This window comes from Mustelus asterias, chromosome 9, assembly GCF_964213995.1.
Source record: "Mustelus asterias chromosome 9, sMusAst1.hap1.1, whole genome shotgun sequence".
Classification (NCBI taxonomy): domain Eukaryota; kingdom Metazoa; phylum Chordata; class Chondrichthyes; order Carcharhiniformes; family Triakidae; genus Mustelus; species Mustelus asterias.
In genome coordinates, this window is record NC_135809.1 from 40,959,545 (window position 1) to 40,976,183 (window position 16,639).

The 16,639-nt window shown below is 41.3% G+C and overlaps 1 protein-coding gene across 1 annotated transcript in view; it reads left to right on the plus strand.

The window, feature by feature from the left end:
- Positions 1-16,639, plus strand: part of LOC144499221 (voltage-dependent calcium channel subunit alpha-2/delta-4-like) — a 422,353-nt gene that overhangs the window by 82,473 nt on the left and 323,241 nt on the right. The window contains exons 12-14 of the mRNA XM_078221339.1: positions 982-1,095; positions 8,642-8,720; positions 10,601-10,734. Coding sequence (XP_078077465.1) covers positions 982-1,095; positions 8,642-8,720; positions 10,601-10,734 — 327 coding nt within the window. The remainder of the gene's footprint in view (positions 1-981; positions 1,096-8,641; positions 8,721-10,600; positions 10,735-16,639) is intronic.

The following is a 16,639-nucleotide window of genomic DNA, read 5'->3' on the forward strand; positions in this document are numbered from 1 at the left end:
CTTAATGCCCAGCATTCTGCTTTTCCTGTGAAGGCTGTTTCCCCTGTTTGCCACTGGGACCAAAATTTGACAGTTAAGCCCCCATTGTCAAATGCAGCCTTCCTTTTGGAGAGGTGGCCATCTTATTGTGGTTGGCAGTCTTGTCCCTACTCTTCTGCCCCCACAATGCCAGGAAGGATGACAAGCATACTAAGTGCCTGAACGCTGGTTTCCCACTCTTCCCACCACTTTTGCAGTACTAAGGGGATGTTCTTACTAAGTGTCAAGTCCCTCTTTGTCCTGCTGAGCCTTCATGGGGTGAGGGTAATGTTTTGAGACAGCCATGATTGGCTCTGTACTTGCCCCTTTCCGCTGATCTGCAACAGACATCCTGGAACCCAAGTTGCCCCTTCAAAGTTCCACCCTACACCACCAAACGTTTCAGAATGAGCTGTATAGTTACTTTAATTGGCTTCGATAGGGACAAGAATAGGATCCCTGCTGCTCCCTCCTCTTGCTCTGTTTAGCATAGCTGGTGCCAGGAACAGCATCTTGTTACTGACACGCTGGCTGCAAATGGGGAGTAATCCACTCACTAGTCACTTCCCCACATTTCAAAGAGCCATTTTCTAGTGGTTGTTCAATGATGGAAACTCCACCCATGTCCCCATGCCATCCTTTTACATCTGCCCTCATGTCCTGGCAAGTTCAGCACTAATGTGGCATTTTCTTTTGGCAGAATGTCTGAGATAGGCAGCTGTCTTGTTTGATAGATTGCTGATGCTATGATGTTTCTGACTTCTCTGCTGCACAATCAACTGGAATACTTACTTTGTCACATATGCAGAATGAATTTACACAATAACATTATTCTGAAATTATTTATGATTTTATGGAAATATAATTTATACTTACTTTGTGTACCCAGTGTTGATTTCTGCTCTTTGAATATCTCTGTTCTATTCTCAGTCCACCTACTGATATTTGTATTCCTTCTGTTAGTTTAATGAGACAGGACAAGGCAGCCTGTGTAACCAAGCCATCATGCTGATCACAGATGGTGCAGTTGAGGAGTATGAATCAGTATTTGAGCAATACAATTGGCCTGACTGCAAGGTACGTGCATAAACAATTTGAATGACATTATGCTGTATTAATTTAAAGACAAACATGATAAAACAAATACAGAAGCCAGTTGGTCTCTCATGCATGCCAACACAGAGCTGGTGAAGATGTAGAAATGGGACAAAATAGTGAATTCCCCGCCAATGGTAGAGATAAGAGAAATTGCCTTTATTACTGTGATTGCTCACGTACTTGGGGGGAAAACTTATATTTTATTTTGGTGATGGTCTGTTTAAGAACTAGGTTTCTCGGGGAGTTGATTTCTGATAAAGAAACTCGCTTCCAGGAAATGGTCATGTGATCAAGTTACCCAGCAGATAAACAATTATAAAAGGGTCACCAAGAAGTTAGTTATAAGGGTGAGTATTGTAATGTCCTATGTTAGAGGTTGTGGGTTTTAAACAAAAAAAAATGTTGTTTGCACAAGTAGATTCAAAATAACACACAATAGGTTTATTGAAAGAGATGTTCTCTGCACTGCAAATGAGCTGAAATTAAAAGTAGGAGCCTCTGAAATACCTCAATGACATTACCATCAAATCATGTGACCTGTTCTTAAAGCAACCATGCAACTACTTAAATATATAACAAGTACAACAAGTTGATGTTTTAAGCATGTTTCCTGGAACAATTTAGAACAATCTGGCTGCAGAACAGGGTACACTTCCGAGCAGAGTCCATTTCAAATTTGATATGCTAGTTGAAAGAATTTAAAACTCATGTTAATTGAAAGACTTCTCTAACAGCAAGTTGAACTTCTAGGCACTGGTGTGTCGCTCCAAGAGTCATCCCAAGAAGAGGTACAGTGCTGTTGACAGCTCCACACACTCCCTAATAGAGCAGACCACTGGGGTTCTGAAGATGAGCTTCAGGTGCTTGGACTGCTCAGGTGGCATACGACAGTATACTCCCAATAGGTTATCCTGCATCATCACTTTGTGTTGCGTCCTTCACAATCTACCACTGCAAAGAGGTGATTCCTTCCCAGTGGATGAAATGGAGAATGGGAGTTCTTCGGAGGATGAAGATGGTCTAAGAAGGATTAGAAGTGTATACATCACAGACTTCCAGTAAAAATTTTAACAAAACTCCCTGACATCACACAAGGGGGCAGAAACTATCTTCAGTGAGGTTGACATCTCATGAATGTTAATCTCATAGAGGGAAACTATCACTGAGTGGGAGGATGGATAAACCTGGAAATAAGAGGAATCAAATGTACATAATCACAATGCCCTTAATTGATCAGGCCATTTACAGAAGCATCAAATGTATTTTTAAAATTTCAGTATTTTTACATTTACACCTGTGATCCAAAGTGTATTCAACATTTCTTCATTTTCCTAACCCTACCACTACACCTGGGTGCACTCAACATCCACGGCATAGGTGGAGGCAGCCTGCTCTGCTACATCCTGATGTCTTTAATGACCTTGGTGGAGGTCCTCTGCTGGCCTGGAGGAACCAAGCCTGTTAAGAGCTTCCTACTCGCGGAGATGCAGCCTCATCGGCCTCAGCAGTTGCAGTGGATGGGGTCACAGGCAGAGGGAATTCAAAACTTCCACATACACTCAGAATGTCCTAAGAGGTGGCCTTCAGGATGTCTGGCTAATGCTCATCCTCCCTGTGGCTGCATGAGGGCCCTGGCATGACTCCTTGTGGTGGTGTTGCATCTGGAGGAAGGTCAAGGTGCCTCATTCCCCTGTTGTCTATATCTTGATTGCATCCACCAGGGTGCATGGCCATGCAGTTCAGGCTGAGTGCAAACCCGGCAAGACCTGCTGGACCAATGTGTTCATGGTGGGTGCCAGCTTTCCCATGGTGACCTCGAGGTGCTGATATGTTGGAGCCTGACATCTGGCAGAGCATGGATGAACTCCTCCATCATTCACTCTCATCTTATGAGTGGCTGTTTAATCTCTGTCTGATGTTCTGCCACTTGTCGTTGCATCTCCACTATTGACCTTGCAGCCATTCACAGCGGCTCATCATCTGACTTGGACTAAGTGGGTGGCTGGTCTCCAGCAACCCTCAATACCAAAGACCTGGTCTATCCCTGCCTCTGACTGCCACAGGGATATGTCTGTGAGGTGTTCTTCAGTAGATGAACCCGAGTCTAATCAAGAGCTATGCCCCACCGAGATTTGTGCCTCTGCCAATTTAAGTTTTTTTGAGCCCAAACTTTACATAGCTGCTACTGTTATCCTTTTTCCTTTTCCTGGCTATATTCTGTTTTTGCCAGTCTCAACTGCCATCATGGTATTGCCCCATTCTAAGAAGGAAAACACTGATGCAGCCTGTCAAGCTAACCCGGTCAATGCTGTTTGCGTTTCACATGGGGAGCGCCTTGCCAGTCTTGAGCACTTTGCCAATGAGTATTCAGATAGAGTGATGCAGCATTAGAATAAAGTGGTTTAATTCTCATCTGTAATCAACAAATTGATGGCTAAGAATGAAGACCATGAAGCAAGATGACAGTGGTTAGCACTGCTGCCTCACAGTGCCAGGGATGCAGGTTCGATTCTGACTTTGGGTGACTGACTATGTGGAGTTTGCACGATCTTCCGATGTCTGCGTGGGTTTCCTCCAGGTGCTTCAGTCTCCTCCCACAGTCCTTGTGCCTAAAGATGTGTGGGTTTGGGGGATTAGCCAGAGTAAGTGTGCAGGGTTACAGGGATAGGATGGGCCTGGGTAAGATGCTCCTTTGGTGAGTCGGTGCAGACTCGATGGGCTGAATAGTCTCCTTCTGCACTGTAGAGATCCTATGGAAGATCGAGGAGATCCAATCTGAGGATTTTTAGGATGGGGTAAAACTGTGAGGGCCCTCGCTCTACTGAATTTGTGGCACAGATGCTGAAAAACTGAAAGGATTTGTCTGAAATGCTGCTGCTAGACAGAACACACCACAGCCTGCAATCCAAACTGAAAACCAAGATGAGGTTAAGGCCTTACATTATTAAATTCCATTACTATCACGTCAAGGATGAGATTCTGCAGCTGGATAGTCAAAGGTTCCCTGCTCTACAAAGGCAACAGAATATTTATTTTTCCGGATTTCAGTGAGGCAGCGGCCAAGAAATGAAAAGTCTTTGTGGGGGTTAAGCATCTCCGATAACAATGTCTGGAAGCAAAATTTAGCCTGCTCTACCCTGCCAGATTAAGGGTCACTGATAGCTATGACGTTCAGAAAATATTCCTTGACCTAGAATAGGGAAAAGACTATATTACATGAAATATGGCTTTTGGTTGACTGATCTATTTGATAGGCTGTAATAACTGTCAACATTCTGTCAGATTTCAACTGTGGGAAGCTTCTTTTTATCTCTTCCAGGATTTTGTTTTCCCTTCTATAGCTGCTCAGTGTGTTACTAATGTTGAATGCTTGATGGTAATATGCTATTAACAATGACTGTAGGTCGAAGGACTCTGGTTACGAAGTTGCTAATTGTGATAATAGTTTCATATGGCAACTTTAATGCTATTGCTGGGTTATTTGATGTTTGGAGCTGGGAATGATACTTATGTTTTATTTTGCTCTGGGTGGAGTTTTAGACTTGCGTTCTTTTGGTTTATCCTTAAGATGATTATGTGTGCATCTAGCTTTAGAAGAGGAAGGGTGGTTGCAGACTTTTGTTTGGGGGAAGGCCGGAGTTGGGCCATTTTCTATTTTGTACCTTTACTCCTGCATCTCCTATCTTTTCCTTTCTTCGGTTGCTTTTTAAGTAGAGGTTGTCATTTTGTCATTTGTTTCAACTTGGCTGTCTCAGTTTGGTCAGTTGTTAATTTTCATTTTTTTTTGTAATGACACCCAAGACTGTTTTATCTGATATGTTCAAAGTTTCTGCAAATTTTGTGAGTTGTAATGTAAAAGGGCATTGGACGAACTCCTCCATCATCCTCCTGTGAAACGCAGTAGATATTTTCTCACCTGCAGAAGTTTAAGGCTAGTTTTATTTTTCAAGGGATACATTTGCGCACTTCAGACCCAGAAAGGGGTGGGTGGGGCAGGTCTTTCACTCCAAGTTTCACTCTAAATCACAGGGTGCTGCAACTTTGATTCATAAAATATCCCATTTGTTTCAACACGTATCATAGCAGATCTTAATGGCTCTTATGTGATTGTATCTAGTAGTTTATTGAGTAAACAAGTAATTCTGGCCAATCTGTGTGCATCTAAGTGGGATGATGCTCAGATTTTTTCCTCTTTGCCTAACATGCACAATCACCATCTGATTCTGGGTGTGGACTTCAATTATGTTTTATATCCTTCTCTTAATTGCTCTCAAACTTGTTCATGCTCTTTTGCTAGATCAGCTCCTGTTATTAATTTTTGCAAGTTTACAGATCCTTGGCGTTTTCTTTCCCTACTGCAATAATTTTTGCTTTTTTCTGCTCAGTTCATCATTCTTATTCAATAATGGATTTCTTTCTTTTGAATAGCAAACTTCTTTCACTTTTAGACTCCAGTGAATATCAAAGCATTGTTATATCTGACCATGCCCCTCTATCAATGAGACTATGCTTTCCTGAAAATATGCCCTTTCAACGTTCTTGGCATTTTGATCTTGTTCTTCTCTCAGATGAAGAATTTATTAAATTTATCTCGTCCAGATTGATTTGTTCATGAACATCACTATGACCCCTGATGGTAACTGTATCCACTATTTGGGAAGCATTTATATCCATGGACAGATCATTTTATACTCTACAAGGATCAATAGGCAGTGCTCAAATTGCCAATCTGAATTAGTTGACCTGTACTCCAAATTGACCAGCAGTGTGCATCTGCAGCAACTCCTGAGCTTTGTAAGGAACGATTCAATTTACAGACAGAATTTGATCTTTTATCCACCAACCAGGTTGAGCAACATTTTCTGAAATCAAGACAACCATACTATAAGCATGGCGAAAAAGCCAGCAAAATTCTTTCTCACCAATTTTGCAAGTCAGTGACCTCTAATCTGATCATGGAAATTCGGATTGAATCTGGTACTTCTGCACAAGATCCCAAGCATATAATGATCAATTTAAAACTCCATTCTACCCTGTATTCCTCTGACGCAGCAGACAATCCTAGTTTTCACTCATGTTTTTTGGCAAGCTTGATATTCCAAGCCTAAGTCCTGTTAATAGGTTGGCATTAGATAAACCCCTTTCAACTCTGGAAATGGCTTAGGCCACCAAGGCACGACAAAGTCATAAGGCTCCAGGACCTGGTGGTATTTCTGTTGATTTTTATTAAAAATACTTCTCCCATTTATCTCTCCTGCTTAGCTTAGTCTTCTCAGAATTGCTTTCTTATGATAATCTTCCTTTCACTTTAAGTCAGACAAACATCTCACTATTGCTGAAAAAGGGTAAGAACCCTCTTGAGTGAAGCTCCTGTTATCCTATTTCTCTGCTAAACCTGGAATAAAGATACCAGCCAAAGCTCTTGCCCTGTGTTTGGACGCAATTTTGCCAACTATTGTCTCTTCTGATCAATCTGGCTTTATTAAGGGTTGACAATCATTCTCCAGTTTAAAATAGCTATTTAATATAATTAACTCCAAGATTCCTTCTCTTCCGGAAGTTATAATTTCCTTAGATACTAAAGAAGCATTTGACTGTGTATAATGGGACATTTTATTCAAACTTTTAGAAAAATTAGTTTGAGCCACTTTTTATCTTTTTATATTCATCACCTGTAGCTTCAATCTGTATGAATTTTTCATACTCTGCTGATTTTCCATCCAAAATGCTGAATTCTGGATCAATATAACTAATATGATGAGGAGTCCAAGGTAAGTATAATGTGAAATCTAGGGCAACGTTCCACAACCTCACACAATACAGCCATTCAGGACATCCCAAAACATTTTGCAGCCAATGAATTGCTTTCTAAGGTATAGCCACTGTTGTAATGTTATTTTCATAGTTGACATAACACTTGATATGATGCTCAACCTTGGTCAGCATAATGCTGAGTCGAGGGTTCGTGAAATGTCAAGCTCAAGCTTGGTATAATTTTTATTCTAGAGTTGATAGAATTCTCAGCATGTGATTAAACCCAATGTTTTAATGCACAGGTCCAGAGTTTAACCAGGATCAGCCAAATGCTAAATGTGATGCTTGATGTTTAGTCATTTTCAAGGGCTGGGTTAGTATATGCCAAAAGCAGGGCTGTTTATGATAATGCAATCGGTTTGACAAAGCTCAGGGTCTTTTTCATGTCAAGCATGAGGTTGATGCAATGTGAAGCCAAGTGTGTGTAAAATGTGAACTCCAGAGTCAATAAAATGGCTGAGCCTAGGTTTGTCCCATGGCTGAGTAGGATAAGGATAAGGTAAGGATATATTGCTGAGTCCAAGGCCAATATAATATGCAGCTGGTGGCCAATTTTATGAAGCTAAGTGCTCGTACATTATATTGACTTTGGACTCAACACTATGCTGATTCTTATATCTGTACCAGACCCTCTACTCAGTTGTTGTACAAACCTAGACTCAACCAATATATCAACTTTGGGATTTAAATTGCGCAAATGTTTGTCTTCACAAAATTGTCTATGACTCTGGTGTCTGCAATGTAATATGAAAGCCATGGTCATTATAATATGGAATTCCAGTTTATACAATGTGGAACCCAGGGTCACTGGTATACAGAGGCAGGATTAATGTAATTTCAAGGCCAGAGACAGTGCTGGGATATTCTGATTCTATCTGTGGCGGGAATCATCATGGGTGAGAAGCAAAATTCGACAGACCAGCCGAAGGTCCATTGACTTTAAGTGGGAATTTCCAGGATCGGGAAATCCTGGCCAATATATTCTAAACCATAGGTTGCATTTCACATGCAGAATATTAATACATAGGTCAGTGTGACATGGAATCCTGGATTGGTTTCCAAAACTCATTATAGGTGCAATGCAGAGCCCAGAATGGATAAAATGCTTGATTATTACAGAGTCCCTGGATAGTATAGTATAAGACTGAGACCCAAGGTTTCTTAGTTGGTGGAAGTTACAAAATTTGCCACCTTTTACTTAGTTCCAAGTCTGTACTTACTCAGCAATACTAAAATCATCAGAGGACAGTGGATTTATAGATTGAACTAACTGTACAATTCAAGTATTTTTTGCTGACTGCAGCATGTTGCAGTCTATTTCTTGTGTGAAAGGGTGGAATTATATACATTTCTCCACTTAGTTTAGAATATTTAATTAGATGCCAAATTAAAGGAAATAGTAAAGAAGTAGTCTGTTTGTATGCCATGTTGATGCACATAGACCTTGTGACCTTAATCAATGACAGGCTGGTCAGACCATCAGAAATAGGTGGCAACAGAACTATGGATCTTCCCAAATGGAGAGAAATCAGTTGGAAGCCAATGGATTAGCATAACATGTTTGACTTACTAAATGATGAAATGGGAATGAACCTTTATCCTTTTTAAGTGCTTAGGCCTGCAAGTCAACACACTATATAAACCTCTTGTCTTTTTAATTAAAGTATTTTTGCAGTTAATTAAAGTCACTATACTTAATTATCCTTGACAGGTGCGTGTATTTACATATCTGATTGGTCGGGAAGTAACATTTGCAGAATATGTTAAATGGATAGCATGTAACAACAAAGGTAAGAAACTTGACTTTAAACAGCTATATTTGCAGAGGGTATGGGAGCATAGAGGTTACTTTACTGGATTGGACTTGTGATTCAGAGACATGGGGTCCGATTTTTACCATCAATTTGCACCCGATTTCGGGCATGAAAACTTGGTAAAGTTGGGCATGAGGCGAGTAGCGCAATCTGCGCCCGCCTCCGAGCCCATTCCCCATTTACCAAGGCCCGAAAATGGCCGCGATTGGGACCGCGCCCAAAACGGGAGCGATGGCCATTTAAATGCATTTGCATGCATTTAAATTGACTTAATGGACTGCATGCCCAACCTTACCGGCACTTTGCCCCCCCCCCCCACCCATTTGGGCCCATGAGTTCAAATCCCACCATGGCAGCTGGGAATTTAAATTCAATCAATTAAATGAATCAGAAATAAAAAGCTAGTAAAGATAATGGTAACCACGAAGCCACTGGGTTTTGTAAAAATCCAACTGGTTCACTCATATCCTTTAGGAAGGAAATGTATTGCTTTTTCTTGATCTGGCCAATATGTGACTGCAGATTCATGGCAATGTGACTCTTAACTGCCCTCTGAAATGACCTAACAAGCCCTTCAGTTGTATTAAAGAAACCAGCCATCTATGGCCAATTGGAGATGACACTGAAGTGAATTAATTTTAAAAAGTCAATCTTAGATGGGTGTTAGTGAAAAAAGGACTCAAATTGCAATACATGTAATGCTGGTGTCACCAATTTTCTGTTTATTAACTTTAATAAACACTGTCTCATGGGTTGAGGGTGAACAATTTCCTGAAATGTGCTCCCAGCTTGTAGCCTATGAAAACATTTCTTCTGATCTTTTTCAGCCCAGTAAACCTACACAAATTTATATATCCATTCAAATTGATGTTTTCTTTCAGTTGAAAATGTACAAGTATTATTATATGGAAGTTGTGTAAATGCAACAATGGAAAATAATTCGAAATGTTTCTGCTCATTAGTGGTTAATACACCACCGAAGGGAAGGGAAACCACTCACATCCACTCCCCCCCCCCCCCCCCCCACCCCCCTCTTTGTTACCAGTCCCATCCTCCGCAACCCCCATCTTGCAAACCCTGCCATCATTTCCTCTGGCCTTGGGTGGGTATTGAAGCAACAGCAATCACCACCTCACTGTTGTACACAATTGGTACTAGTGTTCTTAGAGCTACTGGTCTCTGATTGGCTGGCAACTTTCAGAGGGTTGGTTTTATAGCCTATGATGTCCTTGATACCAGGGCCACTTCTGGGATGCCAAGTGCCTGGAACAAGATGCAGTGGGCATTCCTTAAAAGAGGTAATATGGTGCTCTCCAGCTAATGGCTGAAAACCCATCACCTCCACAAGATTCTGCCCTATGATTCTATCTTGGATCACCAGGAACCACTGTTGCTGCTGCACTTTGTTAAACTTAGCAACAAAGTCAACATACTGAGAAATACCGGACCACTGCCACTTTAAATTGTTTCAGGCCTTACCCTATCCACTCCTCTCCCCCATCCTGAGCTCACCCCATTCCTCAAATGCATGAATTCAATAATATGTGCTTCGTGTCTGATGCAAATCTGGATGAGAAATACATTTTTGGGGAAGGGTGGGGGATTCTCTTAGTTTTGAAACAATTTTAATTTAAGATAATTTTGGTTTTATTCTGCTTTTATGCTCAATATATGAAAAATATTCATAAACTTTGCAGTGCAGTTATTCAGTCACTACATTAAAAATTTAGATGCTGACAAGTCACACTAAGCATTAACTTCAGCAGCCAGAACCTATCACTGTTTTTGTTTTGTATATTTTATCTTCTTATTTCATTATTAAAATGACTTGACAATCATCTGTTATTCAATTGCAGGATATTATACTCATATTTCAACATTGGCTGATGTTCAGGAGAATGTCATGGAATACCTTCATGTTCTCAGCCGTCCAATGGTTATCAATCATGATCATGACATTATATGGACAGAAGCATACATGGACAATGCTGTAAGTTTGCTGTTAAATCATGGCTCTGGAATTTCTTCTTTATAATCAGATGTATGTGAACATTTGTGAGTGTAACTCTTTACATCTACTTCATTTGTCTCTTCTCTCAAATTTATGAGGTCTTTAATAATGGACTACATCCAGCATCTGTTATAAGATCAAAAATTGCACTTGTAATTGTAATAAATGTTGTCTGCAGTGAAATATAACTTCATATATGGATCCAAAGTAACCTACAGTACATGTTATCAATAAATGCTTCAGGGACTGTCCTTTCTTTTGCTGCAGGAAACTCAGTTTGCTCAAAAGAATGAATTCAGAGGTGAAGTCCTCAATCATTCTGCTATCTTCAGCCATCAATACTTTATCATCATCCTTACTCACCTGCAATGTACTTGCATCTTGATTCTATCGATCTACCATCTTCAGTTTGTAGTTTTTATTGCCCTGTTTTCCATTGCCAACTGTATTGTGCAATCAACCTGCTAAAAGAAAGAACTTTTATTTGTATAGTATCGAATTGTTTTGAACTCTTCACCAGATACAATATGATGATAGTTGAGGGGGCGCTACAGAATAACAGTGAATGAAATAGGTGCTAACTTTTGCAATGATGAAATTTAATCTGTTTGTGGTCCAGATTCTGCTTTATATCTATTCATTCTTTAAATCATTTTCACGTACAGTTGATTAAATCTGACACAAAGCTATTGGTAAGTCACCACACACTAGAAACTAAAATATTAATTTGAAGCACAGGTGTACATAGAAATGCGGGGAAAGGAGGACAACTGCCGCCTTCTCTTGCTCATTCTTATTGGTCATATTCAACCCTCCTAATTCTTCTCTATCCTGTTAAATTACTACATATACAGAGCTTCAAAATATTTTCAATGCCTTATTTTAATGAGGTTTTTCTCTTTCATTCTAAACTATTTATCAACTTTAATCTAACAAGATGCAGGAATGCTCTGCTTCAGAAATTCTATTTCTACAGCTAGCCACTTGGAATTATTCCTCTTCAAAGCTGTTAGTCTGGGCAAGATCCCAGAGCTTTTACAATGACCTCAAAATTACTTAAATTGCTTCTCATTAGAGAGAAGTCCGTTAAGGCTTTTCAAGGATGTCATGAGTGAAATTTCCAAGTTGGTCCAGAAATTCCCCAATTGAAATGAGGGGGAACATGCAGAAAAATCCCACTACCTTCAATTTGAAATTGGGACAGCATTTAAACAGGATAGCAATCTGCCTGTCTAGCATCAATTATGGAGAAGCCAGAATTCTTTTCAGTATAATGCCACCAAGTTAGAAAGCATGCAAAAGCTGATCAGCACACACAGTTGTGTACAGATAGATTACTAGAAGAGAACTTCCCAGAATTAATATGAGAAATAATTAACTCCCACAACAGTGTGGCTTCTGGGGTCTTTCTGAGGGGTTGAATGATTTATCACATCGGCAATTATGTTGTAATCCTCACACTCAGACCAAATGACATCTCAGTTTCAGGAAATTCTTATATTTAAATAACTTAATTGGACAATGAATCTGCACTATTTCTATCACTATATGAATAGACTTTCTAGTACATGTGTAGGCATTGGAGGGGGATGGCAGGAAAGTTCAATTCTGTTCACTGTATTCAAAGATGACAGCACCATCTGTGCCCAATCAAACCATGCTCATGTTGTTTTACACTGCTTCACTATGAATAATGATCAGTGTGAGAGCAGGACGAATGACATCAGTGAGATTCCTATTAGGCTGCCACTTGGTTATCTGTAACGGATATCTAAACCTGTTGAACCTGGAAAAGACACCTTACTCTACACTGGAATTGCAGGCCTTTATGAACATAATCTGAGGAGACATGAGAGAAATATCAACTCCCTAAGGGCTTCCAACATGAGGAGTTAGATCTGACATACCAGCTGTAGCATCATGATTGGCATGATTTCCAATGCCTGTACCAAAAGCATACTTTTGGAAAAAAAAGAAATCAATATTTTTGAGGTTCCCACCACTGCGCTGGGAGCTCCAACAGATCTCCATGTACCTCTTGATGGACAGCCAACCTTTTCTGCCTGATTGGGAATCAACTGTTTCAACAGTCTTAAAGATCTCTGGACTCTCAGCCAAGCCTCATTATGTATTCTTGGCTGAGAATCCAGAGGTCCATTCAAGTACTAAAACACCTGAGCTCCAGAGAAAACATTACGTGATTGATATCCCTAGATAGAGTCATAGAGGTTTACAGCATGGAAACAGGCCCTTCGGCCCAACTTGTCCATGCTGCCCTTATTTTTTAAAACCCCTAAGCTAATCCCAATTGCCCGCATTTGGCCCATATCCTTCTATACCCATCGTACCCATGTAACTATCTAAATGCTTTTTAAAAGATAAAATTGTACCCGCCTCTACTACTACCTCTGGTTGCTATCTGATCTACGCTGTTAATTTCACAATGCTTAACTAAATAAGTTAAAGAGTTCTCAAGTGCTCATTTTCAATATTCTTTGATGGGATGTGGATGTTGCTTATCCCAGTTAAGAGTCAACCATATTGATGTGTATCTGGAGTCACATGTAGGCCTTTACCTAGATAGTAGCCCTAAAGGATGTTAGTGAACCAGATTGATTTTCTTTTTACAACAGTTGATTTTAGCTTCATGGCACCAACAAATGACTTTCAATCTCAGATTTATTAATTAATTGAATTTAAATTCCACAAGCTGCCGAGATGTGAATTTGAGTCCATGTCCACAGAGCCTCTGGATTATTAGCTGAGTGACATTACTTCTGTGCCAACATCTCTCAATAGTTTCAGCTATTGACACTTTACAGCATCTGAATAATTAACACTTTTAGGTCGATAAGTCCCCTGGGCCTGATGAAATGTATCCTAGGATTCTTTGGGAGGCAAGGGATGAGATTGCAGAGCCTTTGGCGTTGATCTTTGGGTCCTCGCTGTCCACGGGGATGGTGCCAGAGGACTGGAGAATGGCGAATGTTGTTCCTCTGTTTAAGAAAGGGAATAGAAATGACGCTGGTAATTATAGACCGGTTAGTCTTACTTCGGTGGTTGGTAAATTGATGGAAAGGGTCCTTAGGTATGGGATTTACGACCATTTAGAAAGATGCGGATTAATCCGAGATAGTCAGCACGGATTCGTGAAGGGCAAGTCGTGCCTCACAAATTTGATAGAATTTTTTGAGGAGGTAACTAAGTGTGTTGATGAAGGTAGGGCAGTTGATGTCATATACATGGATTTTAGTAAGGCGTTTGATAAGGTCCCCCATGGTCGGCTTATGATGAAAGTGAGGAGGTGTGGGATAGAGGGAAAGTTGGCCGATTGGATAGGCAACTGGCTGTCTGACCGAAGACAGAGGGTGGTGGTCGATGGAAAATTTTCGGATTGGAGGCAGGTTGCTAGCGGTGTGCCGCAGGGATCAGTGCTTGGTCCTCTGCTCTTTGTGATTTTTATTAATGACTTAGAGGAGGGGGCTGAAGGGTGGATCAGTAAATTTGCTGATGACACCAAGATTGGTGGAGTAGTGGATGAGGTGGAGGGCTGTTGTAGGCTGCAAAGAGACATAGATAGGATGCAAAGCTGGGCTGAAAAATGGCAAATGGAGTTTAACCCTGATAAATGTGAGGTGATTCATTTTGGTAGGACAAATTTAAATGTGGATTACAGGGTCAAAGGTAGGGTTCTGAAGACTGTGGAGGAACAGAGAGATCTTGGGGTCCATATCCACAGATCTCTAAAGGTTGCCACTCAAGTGGATAGAGCTGTGAAGAAGGCCTGTAGTGTGTTAGCTTTTATTAACAGGGGGTTGGAGTTTAAGAGCCGTGGGGTTATGCTGCAACTGTACAGGACCTTGGTGAGACCACATTTGGAATATTGTGTGCAGTTCTGGTCACCTCACTATAGGAAGGATGTGGAAGCGCTGGAAGGAGTGCAGAGGAGATTTACCAGGATGCTGCCTGGTTTGGAGGGTAGGTCATATGAGGAAAGGTTGAGGGAGCTAGGGCTATTCTCTCTGGAGCGGAGGAGGCTGAGGGGAGACTTAATAGAGGTGTATAAAATGATGAAGGGGATAGATAGAGTGAACGTTCAAAGACTATTTCCTCGGGTGGATGGAGCTATTACAAGGGGGCATAACTATAGGGTTCGTGGTGGGAGATACAGGACGGATATCAGAGGTAGGTTCTTTACGCAGAGAGTGGTTGGGGTGTGGAATGGACTGCCTGCAGTGATAGTGGAGTCAGACACTTTAGAAACATTTAAGCGGTTATTGGATAGGCACATGGAGCACACCAGGATGATAGGGAGTGGGATAGCTTGATCTTGGTTTCAGATAAAGCTCGGCACAACATCGTGGGCCAAAGGGCCTGTTCTGTGCTGTACTGTTCTATGTTCTATGTATGTTTACTGGCCTGGAGTGAAAAGGCCTGATTTATTAAACAAATGGAAAGTTATCGATCAATATTTTGAAAAACCTTTTTTTACACTATTGTGTTCATTGGTTCTATACAATGCATAGTGGGTGAATGGGGTGGAAGTACCATACCTTGGTATGGTGGCATGAGGAGCTAAAGGGATGGATAGGGGGCATATATTTAGCTGCCAAGTCTCAGTGGGTGGATGAATAAGGAACAGTGCCATGCACATTATCTGAGCATGGCACTGCTCCTTGCCACTCATCTAAATGGCTCATGACCCTTTTCGCTGACCACTTTTATTCATAGACTATCACACAGAGGAGACACAGGGGAAGGGATGTGTCAAGCTGCCCCATGCTTTTCTGATCAGGACCTTCGAGTTTTGGTGGAAGAGGTCCAGAGCAGGAGAGCAGTCCTCTATCCTGCTGATTGGTTTAATCCACCAGCAGCAACTAAAGGCTTGGATTCAAGTTCAGCAACAGACCATCATGAATTGAGTGCTGGAAAAGGTTCAATGATCTGCTGTATCTGGCAAGCTAAGTAGCTTCCTTATTCACACACAAGTCCAAAGGAAAGGTCATCTTGCTGCAGCTGAAGTGTGTGAGATGAAACATACCTTGCTTCAGCACTGAGGCTTATGTATACACAGCTAATGTTGGCATGCACAGAACACAATCAGTGTGATTTACAGACACAGTGAAGAGCAATAGCCCTCCATGCACTATATATCAGGCTGACATAAATTCAAATTATTGTTGGAATCAAAAAGAGTGAAGAATGCCATAGGGGAGACCAGCACTGATGGTGGGTCAGCCTTCCTGTGCCACAAACCATCCATTGAACAGATGGCCATGGTAATTACCAATCTGCTGATGATGGTGAATTGTCTTTAGCAGCTGATAAAGGTGATGTTGAAATCACCTTGGTAATGGTGGAGGTCATGCTATCACTTTGCTGAGCTCACTGGGATGTGGGCATGAGAGGAAGTGCAATGATGGAGTTATGCTTTATGGGAGCATGAGCATGATTAAGGCAATGACATACATCAGAGCATGCTTGCACTATGAGCAGGGATATACCTGTGTCTCACACAGGTTCAGGCCCTGATCCTCCCATCACCACTGCCGCCCCACTCCCCAGCCAGATCATCCGTCGGGCATCAAAAGGAGGAAAAGATGTTTGATGAGGCAGCTCACATTACACTTAGCCCACACACTGTCAACTCAGACACTAGCACTTCCAAGGGATGTATCTCATGTGCAAAGTCAGTGTTTCAGGGTGAAGGGCATCGCACCAGAGTGCAGGAGGAGACATTGGTGTACAGTCCTCCTCAGAGATGAATGAAAGTCATGGTGATGCTGCAGTGGACAGGATTGTAGATCCTCAGGAGTCACCATTTTGATCACAAATTTAGATAACCAGCAGCAGACCTGGGGAAATCTGGCAGAGTTTCATGAGG